At 33.6% G+C, this 23,295-nt stretch overlaps 1 protein-coding gene across 4 annotated transcripts in view; it reads right to left on the bottom strand.

Moving 5' to 3' along the window:
• LRBA (LPS responsive beige-like anchor protein) overlaps positions 1–23,295 on the bottom strand; it is a 623,871-nt gene that overhangs the window by 538,714 nt on the left and 61,862 nt on the right. For 3 of the 4 annotated variants that reach the window (XM_072975847.1, XM_072975846.1, XM_072975849.1), the window contains exons 3-9: positions 14,432–14,663; positions 14,104–14,204; positions 9,253–9,348; positions 5,660–5,781; positions 5,445–5,571; positions 4,647–4,766; positions 2,731–2,877 (exon numbers count right to left, since the gene is read on the bottom strand). In XM_072975847.1, the coding sequence (XP_072831948.1) occupies positions 2,731–2,877; positions 4,647–4,766; positions 5,445–5,571; positions 5,660–5,781; positions 9,253–9,348; positions 14,104–14,204; positions 14,432–14,663 (945 nt within the window). The remainder of the gene's footprint in view (positions 1–2,730; positions 2,878–4,646; positions 4,767–5,444; positions 5,572–5,659; positions 5,782–9,252; positions 9,349–14,103; positions 14,205–14,431; positions 14,664–23,295) is intronic. The other variant, XM_072975852.1, reaches the window with a different exon arrangement.

Here is a 23,295-nt window from a genome sequence, read left to right as displayed (position 1 = left end):
TTTCTATACACTAGAAACAAATGACTGGAAATTGACTGTTTAAAAATTACAGCTTAAGATATAATACAAAAAACATGAAATACTTTAAAATGCACTGAACAAAATGTGTGCATGACCTACACAGTGAAAACTAAAAACCACTGCTGAGAGAAATTAAAGACAACCTATGTAAATAGAGACATATCATGTTCAGATTGGAAAATCCAGTATTAGTGAGATGTCAATTATCCTCTAATTGACCTATATATTCAATACAGTACCAAATAAAACCCCAGTGGACTGTTTTGTATAAACTGACAAGCTAGTTCTAAAATATACCTAGAAATGCAAAGGGAAAATAGCGTAAAGGACGTGAATAAGAATATAGCTGATAGTTTTAGACTTCCTGTTCTCAAGACTTACTATGAAGCTACAATAAGACAGTAAAGTACTGGCATTAAAAAAAAACATGTTAAGTCACTGAAATCAAGGAAAGCCTCAAAGATGCCATGGTAAGACAGTGGAGAAAGAATAGTATTTAAAGAAACAAACTGTGCTGGAACACCAGGGTATCTTTATGGAAGAAAGAGACAGAAATCAACCTTAACAGTTACCTCATACCATATACTAAAATTAACTGAAAATGGATCACAGGCCTATATATAGATGCCAAAACTATAATACTCAAAAGAAAACGTAAGAAAATCTTTCCAATCTTGGAACAGGCAAAGATTTCTTAGATAAGACACAAAAATCATCTAAGAATAACAGGAAAAAATTGTTAAATTGCAATTAATGAAAATTAAATTCCTATGTTCTTCAAAGCCAAATTAAGAAAACAAAAAAGGAGGGTAGGGGGGTACAGCTTAGTGGTAGAGCACATGCACAAGGTCCTGGGTTCAATTCTCAGTACCTCCATTAAAAATAATAATAATAATAATAAAATAAAATAAATAAACCCTATTACCTCCCCTCCAAAAAATTATTAAATAAATAAATAAAAGTTATTGTATAATAAAACACACTTAAACTGGACTTCAGAACACAATCAGTACCTTCTTATTAAAAAAAAAAAGAAAAAAGAAAACAAAAAGGCAAGACACAGACTGGGGGGGGGGAATATTTGTTAACTCATACATCTGATAAAAGACACATCCATAATATATAAAGAAGCGTCAAAACTCAACAATAAAAACACAAACAAAAAAATGTGTAAAAGATTTGAACACACACTTCACAAAAAAAAGATAGACATGAAAATAAGCCTTGAAAAGATACTCAGCCTCTCTAGGCATTATAAGGATACAAATTAAAACCACAGTGATATACTGTTACAGACCTACTCAAACATCTAATATTAAAAAGGCCAGCAATATCAGGTGTTAACAAAGATGTGGAGTAAGTAGGAAGCTCATACACTGCCTGTAGAAATGCAAAACTGTGCAACTACCTTGGAAAAGAGCTTGGCAATTTCAGTTGCCATACCACTTAGCAATTCTACTTTATAAATTTATGAAACTAAAACACATGTCTACACAAAGGTTTGAACACCAATATTCATAAGTAGCTTGTTCATAACAGCCAAACCTAGAAATAGCCCAATGTCCATCACCAGATGAATGGGTTAAAAAACTATTATTGATACAATCAATGGAAGATTATTTAGCAACAAGAAGGAACTACTAATACAAAACAACATGGATGAATCTTAAAAACATGCTAAAGAGAAGCCAAACTCCAAGGAGCACACATTGGATTATTCTGTTTGCATAAAACATTAACAAAAAGTCTTACTGATAGTAACAGGAAATAGATCAGTGGTTTGCTCTGATCATCAACAGGAACAGGGTAGGGTTAGAGAAGCACAAGGAATTGACTGGGAGGGAGAAGAGAGGAAACTTTTGCAGTGGTAGAAATGCTCTATTTCTTGATTATTGCATAGTTACACTTTTGTCCAAACTAATTAAAATATGTATACTTTATTGACTCCAACTGTATGTAAATTAACTCAATAAAGTTGATTTTGTTTTCAAAGGAACACAGCAGACATTAAATCACTCCCTGAAACCAAACTATACTAACAATGACTTAACCTACAGGTTCCCAAACTTTCTTGATTCATGACACTTATAGCATCTCAGTAATTTTTTATGGTGCTCTAGACCAAAATAAATACTAAATATTTCTGTTTATGAAGTAGTTTGAACCAACTACTTATTATTATTTATATTTTAACAAATATATTTTATATTTTAACTTAACATCCTAACAATTTACTAGCTAATTGAAAATTAACACACAAATTAAAAGGAAAAAAGTTTCCTTCATTAGTATATCAGCAAAATTATTTATTAATGGAATTAATGGCACTACACAACTTCTCAAATTTTGGAATCAGATTTCAAACCTCCTCATTTCCTGTTCCACACTGATTCTCACATGGTACTTGTTTTTTATCACAGCAACTATTAAAAACTTAGCTGTGTAAAGATATGGTATGACCACAAGAAATGCAGCATAAAGTAAAGTTGAAACTTAAGCTAGTAGTTTGCACAGTGCCCCACATGGCAAGTACACTGTGTTTCCCACAAAGTTTCAAGTACCCTTTGGGCACCTGTGACTTCCCTGTGGTGCCCCTGGTTACTCCAACACACAGTTTAGTTACCCAAAGTAAACTGCCCCATGCATCACCCCCCTGTTTATGTCAAGATCAACTAACACATGTTAAGCAGTGAACAGCAAGTAAAGTACCTTGTATCCCAGGCCCAGCTGATAAATAGCAAAAATCTGAGCTGCATTAAGAGCTTCACTAAAAAGGTAAACTGCAGTCATCTGACCACAAAATACCCTATTAGCATCTGCTGTTTCTGATGAGCCCAGGAAACATTTGTCAAAGGTCTGGGAAAGAAAACAGAAAATTTTTTTAGAGAAAAAAACCCAAAAAACCATCTCCTCCAGAAATGATGACAACCTATATTGTTATAAATATTCTGTCCATTCTAAAATATAATCCAAATACATTAAAACAATTCACTCAGCATTTCAGTTCATCCATTCCCATTTGGTGTAGACATCAGAGAAAAAGAGATAAGGCAAATTATCCAAAGTACAATAAACAAAACTTGAAGATAAAGTGGCTGTAGGAAACAGCATCAGAGGAATCACTATGGATTCTGAAGGTTCATACTTGGTCAACCAAAGAACCAGACAGAAGAGCAGGCTTTAGAGCAAGGAGAAAAACACCAGTTAAGTTTGGGACATATAATAAATCTGTCTTTTCTGTGAACTAATACGGATGAAGAAGCAATTGCCAACAGGGTTCTATTAGTCTGGTGAGAAGCGAAAACTGTAAAGACAGATTTTCGCAGACATCAAGATACAAATAATGGGTAAAGTCATGGGGGCAGATGCACTCTCCCAAAAGGAATATGTAAATCTATAAAACAGGTGTATGTTTTTCTTCTAACATTAAAAAAAACCCTCTTAATATGATTCCAGGTTGCAAAGACCACATTTTAAAAACCCACGTGTACAACAAAAGCAAAAGAAGTAAAGCACTTCATAGCTCTTTAAAAGTATCCTTTTATACATGAAACCATTATGAAGAATGTTGAAAATACATATGTATTGACATTAAGGAATATAGAAAAATTTTTAAGACTTGGGTTTTGAAGACAAACCACCTAGATGAAACCACTGCTTCCCATGCTGCTGATGTTGGCAAAATGAAGATTACAACAGTACTTACCTTGCAAGGTTGGGGCTTACAGAAAATAAAGGTATTACAATGCAAGAAGCACTCAATAAAGGTTATGTAAGGAAAAAACAGGTTGAAAAACAATACACATATCCGACTCCTTTTTTGCATTAAAAAAAAAATAAGAGCTAACACTCACTGAGCACTTATGCTGTACAAGGCACTCTGCCGATGGCTTTGTGAACATATCTCATTTAATCAACCTTCTGAGATAAGTACTATTTTACACTCAGTTTTAGATAGAGCAAACTCAGCCCTAATAGATTAAATAAGGTCATGTAGTCAATAAGTAACAAAGCAGGGATCTAAACCTAAGTCTATCTGTTATAACAACCTGAGCTCCTAAGGCTAGCATTTCAAAATATGTAAATATGTATAGCATAGGATATGAAAGGAGGAGTTAATGGTGAACGGGTGGTGCAAGTTTGTATTTATTTTCCTGATCTGTATTTTTCAAGTTTTCTATTAAAAATGTAATTGGGGGAAAAAAAGAACATTTGAATTTAATTCTAACCTATGGATCTCTTTTTGAATCCTGAAAATATTATAATAGTTACGTATAGCAGGTATGAATTATACCGAAAATTTATAACCATGCATCATCTAGTGCATTCATAAAAATGATCCAAAAATTTAATTTGATCAATGGACTGATGACACGAATTCTTTCAGGATACACCTACTGTTATCAGTGAATCCTTATCTCTACCCTATCCAGAATAATTTTATAACAAGGGCTGAGTAATATCTTATGTGACACATTAACACAGTTCCACTCTATTAATATATATTAATATATTAAACATAGTAGCCAAACTATGATTATAATAATCCACCACTGTGGTATTCTAAAGTTTATACTCCATGTAAAATAAATTTTTCAAAAATTTAACTTTTTCAGAGTACTTACATCACTGGTGTTGACAAACCATGTTATCTCTCCATAGGAAGCAAGCTCACCATTCACGTAACATCGTAGCTCACTGTTCTTCCATCGATTATAAATGTGCACTATAGTTACCATATACCACTGAATAAGCAAAACAGTTTTAATAAAAGATAATGATCTTTCCAATAACTCAATCACATTGGTAATTAGTAAAAATTAAATGCTAAATTACAATTAAATCTAAAAAAAGACTACCTTTATTAAATTCAATATTCTACCTCCGGAACAATACTGATTTAAGGGAGCTTTCAACAGATAAGAGCTTACCCATTAAATTATTTTTCCCTTACCTATGAAATTACTATGAAAATTTTCAAATATACCCTTCAAAAGTGAAGAGTTTAGTACACTCTCTCCCACCACCTAGTTTCCACAACTGTCAACATTTTGTCATATTTGTTTTATCTGCCTATCTACATGTGTATGTATGCACATTTTGTTAATAAATCATTCTTTTATCTCTAAATTTAAAGGTACAAAAGAAAACACATAGTACTACTACCACTACTAAAATAACTGCCACTGACATTTTCCCCTTATATTGCCCTTAAACTCTACAAACAACTAAATATTCACTCTTTTAATTATTCAACTCAGAGCAGTTAACAATTGTCCAGCAATTTATACTTCATTTTCTAAAACAGTTTAAAATCAGAGTTGTGATTTACCACATATTATGATGTCAATAGCATTACAACAAAGCATTGTGAAGGTTAGAATACCTTGGTAACATAACTATGACTCAGTAAGATCACATACCTTTTGTGGCTTGAAATCAAATTTCACACAGTGTTGAAACCCTTTTCCTTTTGACTTTATTGATGTTATAATTAAACAGCCCCCAACAAAGTGAGCAGAATAACCGAGACCTTTGCTGGTTCTGAAACTATAAAGAGTAAGTTTTTCATTTCATCTCGAAATACTCTTCTCATTTTCAAAGTAAAAGAACAATACTATGTTACAGAAATACATACCAGTACAAATATGGTTTATCTTTATCCACATTGATGTTATTTACAGGATCCATTCTAAGCCACGTATGAAATGTAAAACCATTCTGGTATGGCCATTTGGCTATAGGAGGTAATGCAATAGCCTGAAGGAACAAACTCTGAGTTACTGACTCACACTGGAAAACTGTTACCGAAATCATGAAAATGAGACCTTACAATGTTATATGTATTTCTACTACATATTATTCTATGTCATGATTAAAATATGCAGAAGTAGTCTCTTTATCTGAAAGAAACTTTTAATAACGCCTAAATTTTCGAAACTGCATAGTAATGATGTTAATTTAGTTAAACAACAGAAACATTCCATGTGACCTGCTTGACACACTAATCTTATTTGCTTCATTTCTTACAGTGAATATATACAAAGAGATTCCAATTAAACGAGATAGGTAATTATATCAAATTGGAAATCCATTACTAAAATGTCAAGGTAACAGAACAGAGAAAGATGGACAAGAGGAAAGAAAAAAGTTAAGGAAAAAGCTTGAAATATAAATTTTTAACCAAATATATCAAGCTGAAGAAGATTCACTCATAACATTTTTTCATAACATTTTAAAATTTATATTCGTAAGTCACTATATAAATTACTTCACCACTTGGCTTAAAATTTTATTTAACATATCACAGTATGGAATGAAAGGGACACAAAATAGCCAAAACAATCTTGAAAAAGAACAAAGCTGGAGGACTCAAATTACCAAATTCAAAACCTATAACACAAAGACACAGCAATGAAGATTGTGGGGTATTGGCATAAAGATACAGATAAAGACCAATAGAGTGGCATCAAGAGCCCAGAATAAACTCTAACGTTTGTGCCTTAATTTTCAACAACAGTGTCAAGACAGTTCAATGAGGAAAGAATAGTGTTTTCAACAAATGTGCTAAGAAAACTGATATCTACAATATGAAGCTGATCACTTCTTTATATCATATACAAAAAACTAACCTCAAATTCATCACGGATCTAAATATGAAAGCCAAAACTATAAAATTCTTATAAGGAAAAATAAGGGTAAATATGACACTGGGTTAGGCAAATCCTTCTTAATTATGCACAAGCAACAACAAAAAATAAATGAACTGGACTTCATTAAAATTAAAAACTTTTGTGCTTTAAAGGATATCATCAAGAAAATGAAAAACAAGACAAAAGAATGGGAGAAAATATTTGCAAATTATTTATCTGATAAGGAACTTGTATCCAGAAGAATACATAAAGAATTCTTACAATTCAATACTAAAAAGACAAATGCAATTTTTAAACGGACAAAAGACCTGAATGGATATGTCTCCAAAGAAGACGTGCAAATGGCCAAAAAGGACATGCAAAGATGCTCAACATAATCAGTCATTAAGGAAATGCAGAACAAAACAACGAGGTATAACTTCATACCCACTAGGAGGGCTATAATCAAACAGACAGACATTAACAAATGTTGACAAGCATATAGAGAAACTGGAACCCTCATAAATTGCAGGTGAGACTGCAAAATAATACAGCCACTTTGGAAAACACTCTGGAAGTCCCTCATGTGGTTAAACAATATGACTCAGCAATTCCACTCCTAGGTACATACACAAGAGAAATGAAAACATGTCCACATAAAAACTAGTACACAAAGGCCCAGAGAGCAGCCCCCAAAAGTGGAATTAATTCAAATTTCCACTAATTAATGAATAATTAAACAAAATATGGTATAGTCTTATCTTAGAATATTAGCCATGAAAAGGAATGAAGCACTGATACATGTCACAACATGAATGGACCCTGAAAACAGTATGGTAAGTGGAAAAAGCCAGTAACAAAAGTCCAGGTATTGTATGGCTCTATCTGTCTCCAGAGTAGACAAATCCACAGACACAGAAAGTAGAAGAGTGGTTACCTGGGCCTGAGAGTTTGGGGTGAAATGTGCAGTGACTGCTAATGATTGTGGGGTTTCTTTTGGGTGTGATGAAAACGTTCTAAAATTGATTGTAATAATGGTTGCACAGCTTGCTGAATACACTTAATCATTCAATGTACACTTTAAATGAGTGAACTATATGATATGTGGATTATAACTCAATAAAGCTGTTTAAAAAAGCTACAAAGCTTTTGTTTGACTGTTATAACTTACATATACATTTATGTTTATACATCATATATACACATATACTCTTTTGTATGTATCAGATATTCCATAAAACATGAAAAACATCAGTCACATTTATGTAATAACACTACTGAGACCTTCAAGAGGCTGATTTAAAGTGAAGCTACATTAAGAAAAAAATTAAAGAATACATATTCACTGTATATATATGTTCTCTCTCACTGAAAAATGAGTAGAAAATGTGAAAGCTTTGTAAAAATAATTTATCCGTGAATACTTTAGTTTCCCTTTAAAAGCTATATTTAAGGGGGGAAAAAATGAGTCACTGATTATATTTAAAATATCTATTCTCTGAAAGTTCCAAAAGCTGCATAGCTGAACTGCCCCACTTTCAATATACATACAAGTAAATGGAATGGGCATATTATAATCTCAAAGAATTATAAATACTAAAAGTATAACATGAATGAAAAAAGGTTAATCTCATGAAAATACTTTTTTTTTAATGTTTGAGACAAATGATAAGCTCAAAGCCAAAAGAGGAAAGTTATTCTGAAAAGCTTCAAATCCAAAATAGTTACTGAGGAAAAATTATAAAGAAAAGATAATACGAGCAATAAAACTTTCCAAACAAAACAGTATATTGTGTGTGAAGCATTCAAATATCACAAATGTCCTTTTAAAACACTTTTTTTTCCTTTTGTAAGTATTGCCTGGCTACATAGGGGCCATAATCAAGTAAGAGATTATGAAAACAAAAGTAAAAAAATGAATAAAAGGTAAGGTCAGAAAAAGAACAGGCTGAAATATCTTCAAAAGTGTTTGCTTTTAACTGGCAGACCAATGTAATCATGAGGTGAAAAAGCCTTCATAAACAACACATATACATTATATAACGTAATCCTGTAACACTCTGAAACATCACTGCCATACATAACTGTCTTATGTATAAACTGGTTAACAGCTTATAAGAATGCCGAGACTGATACAATATGGAAACTCACAGGTTAGGAAAACTTGCCTTAGAAAGTTCTCAAGAGTTACTCTCATTTTATACATCACATGCTAAAGAAACAGGAATTGGGAAACGTAAGGCTAAAGAAAGATGTTCAGAAAGTAAAAGTCAAAGTATTACAGAAAAATTTCTATTTCAGAATGCAGAGATAAAATTCATAAGACAACACAGCCTATGTTGAAAAGAATTGGGTTCTTATTCCATTTCTGCCCCAAGGAGTGAATGAAAAGCTTTCTTAACTTCTTTGAGCCTTTATTTCTTCACCTCTAAAACAGTCAGGAAAAAGCAACATGCACAACTGCCGTGAGGATTAAGTTAGGTTGTGCAGAGAAGTTTCTACCTAACACAGAACCTGTCAGGAGTGTTTACAGGGCTGTATTTTCGGGAAGCAAAGGAAAGAAGAACTCCAAGTGATTTCCTCATTAAGATTTACTTACTGCAGCACTCTTTCCTGGAAAGTTGAAAAAGGCATCGGGGCCATACTTTTGAGGCATATGTTTTAACACAGACAGCAACTTCCCAGCATGTGGAGGCTACAAATATAATCAATAATTCATTAACCACACTATTCACCATAGAACAAAAATACCTACTTTTAATACAGCCACAATTTAATATACCCCAAAATAACTAAATAATTCTATAAGCTAAAAAGCATTCAAAATAACCAAAGAAAGGTTATTTTTAACTATCTTCAAGAAATAAACAATACTGTCTATGCCACTTTTTTGCACAAGGCGTTGGGTAAATATGAGCCAGTATCATTTGACACTTGGAACTCTTCTCCACTCTACACCAAAAATGACATTTTAAAATTACAAACTACATTAACTCACCATCCATACCTCTTTAAACCACTTCTTAATTTCACAAAAAAAAAAAAATTACCAGGCCCCATAGTTAAAGGCACTTTAAAAATAAAATATGTTAGGCTCATAACCACAGTAGGGGTTATTACTATCCCATTCTACAGAGGATGAATCTGCGGCAGAGGAATATGTCCAAGTTTACACAGGTAGTAAGTGACAGGATGGATCAGAATTCAGTGTGACTCTAAAGTCCATGCAGCTAATCACTACACTTTCACCTTTATGTTCTACTATCTCTCCTGTAGCTTCCCACTGCCTTTAAATAAAGACCAAAATCCTTAACATGGCCCACAAGATACTTTTTTTTTTTAACCTCCTCAGCCTCTTTTTGCATCTCATCTCCCCTTCTCTCTGCACTCCATCTACAATGTCTTCTCTGTCTTCCTCCCATAATAGGGCCTGAGCACAAGCTAATCCTTGTGCTTAAAATATTTTCACTGGGCCGATTCCCCACTCCCCCTCCTTAACTAAATAAATCTTACCCATCATTCAGAGCTCATCTTAATGGTCACTTCTCAGGGCAGTCTTCCCTGACCTCTGAGGCTGGATCAAAGCTTCCTATCATATTTCATTCTACAATATACCTCTACTATATAGCATGTATAAAAGTTGTAACATTACGTTTACTTGATTAATGTCTCTTTGACCCACAAGTCTCCTCTAATACATTAAACAACCAATAGCTAAAACAAAAAGGCACATTTATATTTACAAGGAAAAGCAAAGGACAATCAGATGTACGTTATGATTTTAATCAGATTACAAGCAAATAAGTGTAGTACATTTCTCTTAAAAGTTCAAAGTTCTAAACAGTGTCAAACTTAAGTGAAATCATTGGCTTGCCTTCATCTTATTTGGTAGCTACTCTAAATTTCCATTACTATCTAAAACAGTTCAGCAATCTTTTACCTAAATGTTAAGTGGAAACGTTGATCTTAAGTATTCAAGAAATTTTCAGTTAACCACACTGCTCAATTATAAAAGTATAGGAACAAGTTACTACAATCACACTTTTTTAAAAAAAATTCTAACGTGAAATTACCAAAAGTAACGGCAGTCAAAAATTAAAACATAGTATTATAGCATTTCCATCTAGAGAAATCATTCCTCAAAATTTCCTCTTCATACACCAATCAAAATAAAAATGCATTAGGATAAGCACTTTCTTCCACAGACACTGCTGAGAGATTGTACACTAGGAAAACCTTTCAGAAAATAACTTAGTCATATTTCAAGAGTCTTTAAAAATGTTTATGCCCATTGATACACTATTTCCATATGTGAAAATCTGTTCTAAAGTAATAATCAGAAAGGGAGATACAGATACAGATACAAGGATTTTTCACTGCACTGACATGATAGCAAAAGCTACATAAATATAATGTCTGAGCAAGGCCTTGCTCTTTTTTTTTTTTTAAACTAACAATGGTTCATTAATTTTTTTCTCCTTTATCCACTACACCTATTCTCTTCCTACTCCCAATCCCATAAGCAATTATGTTAACATGATTCATCTTTTTTGTAAGTATTCCTTCAAAAATGTGTTTCTGTATGATTTTACTTACAATTTAAATGATGTTGGGTTAGATATATCATTCTCTTTCTTACTTTCTTCCTGCTTTTTGGTATCTATTCATATCACTCTATGCACTGATTCTAACTGCTATGTCGTAATCTACTCCATGCATCCAATACATTTTACCTGTTTACTCTAATAGACACACATGTTGACAATTCACTGCCATCAAAAATAATGCTTCAGTGAACATTCTCATGAATGTTTCCTTACAGAACTATGTGACAATTTCTTGGAACATGCACTCTCCTTAACTCCTAAGTCACTGGATATGGGTATAATTTAAGTGACTAAGCAGTGCTAGATTGGCCTTGAGTTTGGATCCACTGGTGTTCATTCCAACCAATAGTACACAGGTTTAAAATAACTCTAATCCCCCCAATTATACTTGCTATTATCCAACTTTATAATTCTTGATACTAATAGATATAAGGTGACATATCAATATTGTTTTAATTTAAACATCTCTAGTTATTAGTGATTTAGCATTTATTTGATTATGGGGTTTCTATCCCTGTAAATAAATATTTGTTCATATCCTTTGCTAGTTTCTTCTAGTTTTCTATATTCACCAATGTAACAAAAAAAGTTTTAATTACATATTCAGAATAAATACATTATTTGAATATAAATCAAACCCAAAATCAAACCAGTATATGTCTTCTAGACATGACACAGTAACAAGAACTACATTTACCAATTCACCATAAACAACTAGAAAACTGAACAAAATGTATGAAAGAAAACTGTTTTCAGGCATAGAAAAGAGGCAGGTAAAGACTGTGAGCCTTGAGAAGAGGAAACAAAATGAGCCATCAGAGGACCCTGACTTTCCACCTGGAGTCAATTTCCATATCACATTTCACTGCACAGGGAGAGGGAAACCAAAGAGAACCTGTAAGTCTCACTGAGTTGATGAGGTAGGAATTGGAAAAAGGATAGTGTGAGGTGGATAGAACCTTCAGGGTACAGTACTACAGAGGAAGGGCCTATGCAGAGAATAAGCTCCAGAAATCTGCCCTCACTGTTTGACATTAATACCAAACTGTTCATTTCTACCATAAACTCAACAAGATTTTGAAAGCTGTAAGTCAAAGAATCCCCAGAGCTGGTAGGGAGCCAAAAATTGTTGAGACTCTAGTAGGTATTATGGAGATAGTCTTGCACGACCTGTTGCCTCATGTCTGAGAATCAGGGTCATTTATAGGTAACCTAGAAAAGTCAGGCCTGAATAACAAGGCTGACCTAGCCCTAGAGTAACAGCCAATCTGGATCTAACCAAAAAGACCTTTAAAACTAGCCTGAAAAAATAAAGTTAATCCACAAGTAACTTATTTGCCTCCAAAAACAGTCTAACAATCTTAAATGGAATACGACAAAATCTAGCACTGAACAAGGAATAAACTCACTTTGTCTAACATCACCATGTGTAAAATCACTAGCATAAAGGTGGGTGATAGATCAGTGGTACAGTGTGTGCTTAGCATGCATGAAATCCTGGGTTCAATCACAAGTACCTCCATTAAAAAAAAAAAAGGAAAATATGACTTATAAGTAAAAGGAGAATGAGTGAGCAAAAAACTGATCTAGAACATGACAGATTTGACAGAATTAGAAGACAAGAACATTAAAGCAACTATGAATATGCTACATATTCCCAAGGATTTAAAGGAAAACACAAATGAGGGGGAAAATGGAAGATATTAAAAGAGCCAAATGGAATTTAGAGATAAAAAAATTTTTGAAAATTTTAATGAATATTAACACACTGCAAAAGAAAAGACCAATTACCTTAAAAACAGCAATCAAAGCAATCTAAAACGAAGCACAAAGAGAAACAACTAAAAAACAAAAGTTAACAGTTCTGAGGGACCTGAGGGACACTACCAAGACTAACACACGTGTAACTGGAGTCCCAGAAGGAGGGGAAGAGGGACAAGAATATATTTGAAAAAATAACGACCAAAATGTTTCTAAATTTGATGAGAACTATATTATAAATCCACATGTGCAAGAACTCTAATAAAGATAAATACAAGGTAAACCACAGCAAAAAAACATAATAAAATCACTGAAAATCAGTGGGGAAAATCTTAAAAGCAGCCAGAGAGCTAGAGTTTGATACAAAGATGCTACAGAGTCTAAACGCTTTAACACAATAAATTCGAGTGTGCAATTACAGAGCACAAATGTAGATATACCTAAAACAGAACTAGATTAAGGACCAGCTGGCTAAGTAGTTGCTACAGCAGTGATTTCTAAAGAGCTCTAAATAAGCCTAGAAATGCAACAAAAATGGAGAAAAATTTACTAGTATTCCTCTAAGGAATAAGTAATTAAAGGGTAGGAAGAAACAGTTTGATAAGGTACCTGGAGTTCAACCTCAGTTGACCAGCAGCATCCATTGCAAAGGACCACAAAACTGCGTCTAAGGAGGGTGCATCCAATTAACTGCAGAGCTTTTGTTCACTGAGTGGGTTATTCAAGTTTAAGGGCCACAGCAAAACTACTTAGACTGATACAGAAGCTAGGTGCTGCTACCCAACATTTTTATTTCTCTGTCCTCATCCTTTTCCCCCCAAAATGTTGAATGTATATTTAAAACATAACCATTTGAAGGAGGACCAAATTATCCACCTGCCTGGAACACCAAGCTCTCCTGGTCCACAGTTGTGTCAAGTCGTAACAAAAGCAGCTGTATACGTCTAAATATGATTCTAATTGATCTCTTTCCCTCAATTTGACATTTATCCCCTCTGCAAGAATACCAACTGCTTAAAAGCCACTGATATGTTGTGGGGGGGGGGGGGTTCTTTCAAATACCAAAGAGTATTTAAGTTTACCCATTGTCCTTTATCTCCTTGAAGTTTACTGAAGAACAGCTTTAGTTCTCGAACTGTCAAATTGTAGCTAGCCAGCACTCCCAACATGTCAACTAAAAGATCTGGAAACAGAGAAAACAATATAAAAATTAAGCTACTTGTATTTCTTGAAAAATTAAAATATACTGATACACTATGGTTACTTAAGAGTTTGGACACTAAAGTTCCAGGTACATGTTAAATGCTCAAATACTTCTTAAATAAATATTATTTTATAAAATAAGAAAAATAGAGTACTTAAGAATCAAAGTTCATTTCTTCACATCCATCATAGTATAGAAAGTCATACCTGCTATCATATTGTCAACTTTTTCAATTTTCCCAAGCACTTTTTCAACAAGGCCTACTTCAGTGCAGACTTGAAGATTTCGTATACTTTTCTTCAGAATGGCTGTAAACATGCTCCAGACTTCTGCTTGGCAAGTAACGTCACATTTTTCAAGGAGGTCCACCATGCAGATGATACTCTCACCTTCTTGAATAATGAAATTCATTTCTAAATCAAACTGTCCTCCTACCAGCTTCCAAGGAGGGGGGAAAAGAAACATTAAAAGTATTAGTACATATTCAGTATAACTAGAGTATACTGCTAAGCTTCAGATTGGCAGTAACCACCCATATACATTCTTCTCTACCCCTACAACAATAAAAAGATCTTACACACGTACACACACACACACACAGCTCTAAAAAATAAAGCTTCTAAAGAAATATTCAAGTTAAGATAGCACAAAGTCAGGCAAGACTTAGAATATAAAAATGGAGATATTTTTCAACAAAAACAAATACAGGATGTCATAGGAAAATCACTATCTACTGCCCTGATACTAATAAAGATCTAATTTAGCTCCATAATTGCTTCTAATTCAATATTTTGTCTATGAATTAGGAAGTCTGTGAGCTACTCACAGCAACCTAAAGGTCCTTTGCACACTCTACAAGGTATGGGCTCACAGCAAGAACGAAAAGCTGAAAAAGGCTCAGAGTAAACATAAAACTGACAGTTTTTATTTGTCAAGTTCTTGGTTTATTGCACCTATCCATTTTGATCCCCTTGGTCAATAATCAGCATACCTTAAATCTAACTTAAACTTAGTCACACACTCAAAGTCAGGAACCAAGAAAACTTATTTCACTGATACTATCAGAAAATCCATCCAGAGAAAGCTATACTGACCTGTTCCTATCTTGCCAACTCACACACAGCTTCCCACAGAGGGCAAGTGCTATTAATTTTAACAAACTCCAATGGTTTAAAGTAAAACACTTTTAGAATTGCCTTTGCAGGTCTATCTTTTTGAACTGATATTTTTAAAGGCAGACAATTTTATTTACTAGTTTTATTTATTTATTTTATTTTTAGATGAGGTACTGGGGACTGAACCGAGGACTTCGTGCATGCTAAGCAGGTGCTCTTGAGCTATAACCTCCCTCCGAATTGATTTTTTTTAAAGATCTCTGTCAGAAAGTTACATGCATGATTCACCTACCCTCCTGTCCTTCTGAATATGTCTTTGTTCAGTATGCTTTCTTAAACCCAAAAGGTAGGCCAGAATTGGAAAAAATGAACTTTACAAACAAAATCCAACAGCTCATAACATAACAGACATGAACAAATAGAGTTTACTCTAGAAAAAGCAAAGACAGTTCAGAATTAGGAAACCAATTAAAAGTCCTTGCAGCCAGGGATCAATATGCACCCCAGGTTCTGTTAAAGACACACATTGGCATGCAAGAGAAGGAGTGGAAAAATGAACAAGAGGAGTAGCAGTATCTGCATGCAGGGAGCTAAGAACACCTGGCAAGCACAGTGGTAAAGGCTTTTGGTTCTTCTAGGAAAGCTTTGGCAGAGATTTTAGTGTACAACTCTTTGCATCATCAGTAACACGCAGCACAGGGAGCTGACAGCTGGTTTCTGCTAAAAGAGTCCCTTGGCGTGACCAGGCCAATCCTCCTGGCTACACGGTCCTGGCTGTGAAGTATGTGTGCCTGGTTCCCGAAGCACACCTCAAAATTCTATAAACTACGTAAGAATTCTAGAAACTTGTTTTTTTGCTTTTGTGGCCATTTGTGACTACTATTCGCTTGTTTTGTCTTTAACTTTTTATTCTGAAATAATTCCAGGCATTTTAAAAAATGCAAAATAGTACAGAGTTCCTGTGTACCTTTACTCAGCCTTCCCTAATATGAGTATATTACATACTCACAGTACAATCATTAAAACCAGGTACAAATACTACAGATCTTACTCAAATATTGCCATTTATCATACTAATGCCATTTTTCAGATCCAGGGCCAACATCCCCTTAGTGTCTTCTCCAAACTGAGACAGTCGCACACGCATTCTTTGACTTTCATGATTTGGACATTTTTTGAAGTGTATTTGCCAGTTATTTTACAGACTGTCTTCCAATCTGAATGTATATGTCTAAATTCAAATTAAGCAAAAGTATCACACAAGTGATGTGTGCCCTTCTCAGGGTATTTCTGATGGTAACTGATGCCAGTTATGTCTCACTACTGATAAAGCTAGTAGCTTTGATCGCATGCTTAAGGAGGCATCTGTCATATTTTTTCCATTTTAAAGATACTGTCTTTCATTTTTAAATTGTTAATTATTAAGCCACATTTAGTCAAAAGGCAGCAACATGTATAAATATCAGGAGAGAGGACTTACACTCCAATTATTTTCAGATGATATGATATATATCTGGAAAACTGAAAAATTACTATAAATGAGAAAAGTATTTGGTAATGGAACTACTGATTAGTTAACAACATGAATCAATATCAAAAGAATTATGCTAAATAGAAGCCAGACACAAATGGCTACCTTAACGACCACTAAAAATGTATTCCACAGACACATTTTGGTAATGATGCTACATACAAGAACTGCACTTTAGCATTTCTATGGGAACGCAGAAAAAACAATACCCCCCTAAAAAAGCTATAATCTAAAGTCAGTAAAGTTATTTAGTTCCATAATAGAATACGACACATTGAAAAGAATGAGGCAACCCCATCTGACATAAAAAAAGATCTCTGAAATATATTGTTTAAGTGAGAAAAATCGAAGTGGAAAAAAGCATGAACAGTAGGTTACAATTTGAGTGTAAAACATATACATATAGATATATATCTAAGAATGCTACACCAGAAACTAAATTGTGATTACCTCTGAAAAGGCAACTGAGCATCTGGGGAAAGAGCACAAGGGCAGGGTTTTTAGTATATATACACTTTGGGGCATCCTTCACACAGATCAAAATAGGTCAAAGACCTAGTTGCAACTAACTTAAGAGACCTTACCTTCACCTTAATACCACTTACATCAATCTTTCATTTTGATCTGTGTTTATTACCATCAGTAACCACCCTCCCAAGAAGCTATAGAATTAATTTTTCAAAGTAATTTCCAAAAAACCTCCAAATATTTCACCAGCTTTTAAATTGAGTTTATACTGTGAGAGCAGTATCCAGACAGGTGTTTTAAATATTTCTCCATTGCTTTAAATATCATAAAATATGGCTTTCAAGGAGAAAATTGATGGCAGAAATTGGTACATACAAATATGTGGCATATTTGATATACTATATGTATGCATATCTATTATACCTAAAAAGCATGCACAGGGTCTACAGTATGTCATGTTAACCCTTTCTAATAGTTATTTGAATTTGATCAACCTTCAAAACACAAATTTGTTTCCAATGACAGGGATCATAATCCAGGTCCAGGCATTGGCTAGTTATTATCTGAGCTGTAGTAATGGCTGTGCACTACAAAATGTAATCTTCCCGAATGTCACAGTAAGTTATGAATATCTGAGCAGCCTAATGTACCTTGCTAGCCATGAAATGTGAAAATGTAATCTTATTACCTTTTTTTATGGTTGTATTTTTTTTGAATAATGTAGCCTGGAAACTGATGTATAGTCTCTTTCTGCATTTTAGCATGATTTGGTCTCCTTTGCGATATAGAACATTTTTCAAAACTCTCCACTTCAACATATTTTAGTCTTGGCCTGAACTTCATAAACAATTTTTATAGCCACCTTCAGGGTGGCATAACATGCTTTCTATAGGTTATAGTTTAATGTACAAGATTATAGAAATTTTAAAGCCTATTACTCAAAGAATCTAAATAAACCTTCAGAAGTTTTGTATAGGGACTGTAATTGGGCACAATGAGCATTTTCTTCACAATGATTATATTAATAAAAGGCTTTAAGCTGAAATTAGCCACTAAGCCTAAGCCACCAGTATTTTCAAAAAGCCAAAAAACAAATTCAGATCAGAAATAATTATCTTCTCTTCAAAAGGTTTATAAAACTGGAAAGACTCCTATACACAGAAAATTCTAATACTTCAAAGGAAAGCTATGTTTTCCCTGGAAACTTGCTAAATTCTTCCTCAGAGATGTAGCAGGAGCACTGGACAGAGCATAATCACAGCTTACGCCTCTAACTAGGTAGTTTCTGCTTCTTGTGACAAATCAGCTTTTTTTCTTTGGACCTGTCTATTCATTTATAAAATGAACTAAATAGTTAGCTTTATTTATTTACATTCTTCAAAAATGTATTGACTTTTTAAAATTCCAATCTCAAGGAATCCAATTTATCCCTAAGAACCCATTCTTGCATGAATGTGACCCTATACCTGTTTACAGTCACTTGAAACTTATTAATAGGGAGAAACTGAAGAAAAATTACATTCTGACACAAACTGCAATGTGTCTCAATTTACATTTTCTTCTCCTTCCATAGTAACAGTACTAGTTTGGTACCTGGGGCCCAGGCGAAGTATCTCACTTCCCAGCTTTCCTGACGTTACAGCCATGTGACCACGTTCTGACCAAGGACAGGTAGTAATATATACAACCCTGCATATTACTCTTAAAAGGAGCTAACTTTTTTAAATTGAAGTATAGCTGATTTACAATGTTGTATTAGTTTTGGGTGTATAGCAAAATGATTCAATTACACATATATACATTCTTTTCCATTATAGGTTATTACAAGACATTGAATATAGTTCCCTGTGCTATACAGCAGGTCCTTGTTGTTATCTATTTTATATATAGTAATACGTATATGTTAATCCCAAACTCCCAATTTATCCCTTCCCTCAACCCCTTTCCCCTTTGGTAACCAAAGTTTGTTTTTTAAGTCTATGAGTCCTATTTCTGGTTTGAAAGTAAGTTCATTTGGGTCTTTTTTTTTTTTTTTAGATTTCACATATAAGAGATATATGCTATCTGTCTTTCTCTGCCTGACTTACTTTACTTAATATGATCATCTCTAGGTCTATCCATGTTGCTACAAATGGCATTATTTCATCCTTTTATATGGCTGAGTAATATTCCATGTGTGTGTGTACACTAATATATATATTAATACACACACATCTTAAAAGGAAAAAACAATTTCTCTTTACAACTTTCCTCCTTCCTGTTACATAGATACTGAAATGATGGCAAGAGCTAGGGTAGTCACCTTGGAATGTCTGCTGAAAGTCTTATGTTGAGGGTAACAAAGCAAAAAAATGGCCCTGACTATTATAGAACTGCCTCAATAGCCCTAGACCATTTAACTACCCAAATTTTCACCTGAAGGACAAATACACTTCTACCTCATTTAAGCCACTGTTTTGGGGGGCATCTCTGTCATATCAGCCTAAAACCTATATTCTGACTAATATATATGCTATTGCTATTAGCTGCACTTTCTCAGAAATTGACAAAACATATATTTATCACCATCTCGTATGACATATCCCCATCCCCACCTCTTACACTATAGCAGGTGTTAACTGACTAAGTGTATTTCGACCTACATTTAAGAGATGGTAGTATGCCCTGATAAGTTTAGAAACAGAAACTACACAGCAGCCTAACCTCTCTGATTGCATTCTTACTAGAAAGCTTAACACTTGCTCTGCACTGCCAGTATGCCAGATGCCCCTTGTTATAGGTTGAACTGCATCTCTTTCCAAAATTCTTACGTTTAAGTCCTAACCCCCAGTGCCTCAGAATGTGAGCTTATCTGGAAACAAGGTTGTTTCAGATGTAATTAGCTAAGATGAGGTCATTAGGGTGGGCCCTAATCCAATATGACTGGTGTCCCAAAAAAAGGGAAAATCTGGACAGAGACACGCACATAGAGAGAACACCATATGGAGATGAAGAGAGAGATTGGGGTGATGCTTCCAAAACCTAAGGAATACCAACGAATGCCAGAAAACCACCAGAACAAGGAAAGAGGCATGAAAATATTCTCTCTCACAGTGCTCAGAAAGAATCAATCCTGCCCAAATGTTTATCTTGGACTTCCAGCCAAGAGAACTTAAAGGCAATAAATTTGTTGTCTAAGCTATTCAATTTTGGGTACTGTGTTACAGCAGTACAAGCAAACTGATGCACTTTTATATTCCCCAGGGTTCATTTCTGATGTTGCTTACTAAATATCCCAGTGAGGACTCATATAAACTCTAAAACAAAAAAACCCAGATCACAATCTAAGAGACCCTGTTCAGCTTATCTTATCTTCTCCCAGAACCTTCATTTAATAGAGACAGCACTGTGCTTTCCTCACAGAAAGAGGTTTGTAACTGGCACTCAGGTTTTCAAAAATAAACAGTATATTGTTGAAAGATACATACATAGGTGATAAACATTTTTTAAAAAAACAAAGGAATGGCTCACACCAAAGTTAGGATATGGATAAATTGTCCCGGTGGGGATAAAAAGATTCCAAGCTATTAACACTGTTCTATCACTAATCTGGTGTTGGGTATATGTAATATTTCAATACATTTATATATTTTACACATGTATCTTTGGTATGTTTGCTACACTTCATGATAAAAAAAATTTAAGTGGTTTCATGATGAAGCTATTTCTACAGCAGCTAGAAGAGACATAAATTCAATCTAGAACAGCACAGGCTACACAATACTCTTAGAAAAAGCCACATTCTCTCAGATAAAATAAACTCACAAACCAAAATCAAAAACAAACAAACATATGAGAACACAACACAGCATAAGGAAAAGTCAGCAGGTTTACTCATAATATTACATGCTTACGAACTTAAAATTGTAAATTTATCAAATGTATGCAATTATAAATAATTATAAAATTACAATATACTATTATAATGAGACTTTCACATCATGAAGACATACAAGAAAATAAGGGAAAAAAAGACATTTAAAAGATTATGAAGGAAAAGGGGGAAGATTACTCAGCATATTTGAAAGGATAACAATAACCAACTTTCAAAATAAAAAGTCACTGAAATTAAAAATTCAACAGGTTAGAAAACAGGTTATAAAGAGTTGAATAAATAATTTGGGAAGTAAAAGAGCTAAGGAATGTCCCAGAAGGCAGGAAAGACAGACAAGGAAACAGAAAATACGAAAGAGAAGCTGAGACACATAGAGGGTAATATGAGAGGGACAAACACATGTTTAATAGAAAGGTCCAAGAGTAAACGTTGAAAAGCAGGAAAGATGGTATATCCATCTATAATAACTAAGACCTTTATAGTAATCAACAATAATGTAAATCCTCAGAATTAGAACACAAAAAGCCCCAATTCTTACACAAAATTTAACACTACAGATACTACAGTAATATAACCAGACTTATTTTGGTAATGTCAGGTCTACTTTCAGATCAAAAATCTCCTGTATATGCACACCAATGTTCACAGCAGCACTATACACAATAGCCAAGACACAGAAGCAAACTAACTGTCCATCAGCAGGCGACTGGATAAAGAAATTGTATATTTATACAATAGAATACTATTCAGCCATAAAAAAGAATAAAACAGTGCTATTTGCAGCAACGTGGATGGACTTAGAGATCATCATTCTAAGTTAAGTAAGCCAGGAAGAGAAAGAAAAATACCATATGCTATCACTCATGTGGAATCTGAGAAAAAGGATAGTATCGAATGCATCTACAAAACAGAAACAGACTCCCAGACATAGTAAGCAATCTTACGGTTACTGGGTAAAGGGGTGAGAAGGAATAAATTTGGGAGTTTGAAATTTACATATAAATTTATATATATATAAATATAGACTTTTTAAAAGTTTCTTCCATATAGCACAGGGAGCTATGTTCAATATCTTGTAATAACCTTTAATGAAAAATATGAAAATGAATATATGTATGTATATGTATTATGTTACCAATATTCAAATGTTTCTGACTATAAGACAGCAATTTCATATGATTTAATCTAATATTTTAATCATATCATACATATCTGTTCATATTAAATTTTGATCACTTATTCAATTATTTCCTATCAATCTTTTCTACTCAAATACCAGAAATGATGATCACTGAAAATAGGAACCAGTTCAAAAAATTGTTTTTTATCCTTTTTAATCTTAGCACTGTACTTGACATGTAATGGATCCATAGGATATATACCACTAAGTTTAAGTATTACTCATTATTTTCATAATTTAAAAATTAAGAACAAGATTATACTGTATAGCACAGGAAAATATATACAAGATCTTATGGTAGCTCAAGGAGAAAAAACTGTGACAATGAATATATATATATGTTCATGTATAACTGAAAAATTGTGCTCTACACTAGAATTTGACACAATATAGTAAAATGATTATAAATCAATAAAAATGTTTCAAAAATAAAAATAAATACAAATTAAGGAAATAGATATGAGTTCTTACTATATCCCAGTGCAATAACCAGGAAACCTGAACTCCTACTTCTAGTATCTTAATCTCTCTCCAGAAGATAAGGTAGGCACTAAACTCTCAACACGATAATAATGAAATATTAAGATTCCTGCTCAACTCATTTCATGAAAGCATTTGCCCACATAAAGATCTGTACGTGAATGTTTACAGCACCTTTGTTCATAATCACCAAAAATTGGAAACAATTCAAAAGTCATCAGCTAGTAAATGGACAAGCAAGTTGTACAACCATACCACAGAACACTAATCAGCATAATAAGGAGCAAATTACCGATACCATTAACAATATGAATCAATCTCAAAAACATATGCTAAGTCAAAGAAGCTAGACACAAAAGCTGCATATTATATGATTCCATCTTTATGACATTCAGGAAAAGGTAAAATCATATGGAAAGAAG

This window comes from Vicugna pacos, chromosome 2, assembly GCF_048564905.1.
Source record: "Vicugna pacos chromosome 2, VicPac4, whole genome shotgun sequence".
In the NCBI taxonomy this organism is placed as follows: domain Eukaryota; kingdom Metazoa; phylum Chordata; class Mammalia; order Artiodactyla; family Camelidae; genus Vicugna; species Vicugna pacos.
This window is presented reverse-complemented; position numbering and strand designations above follow the sequence as displayed.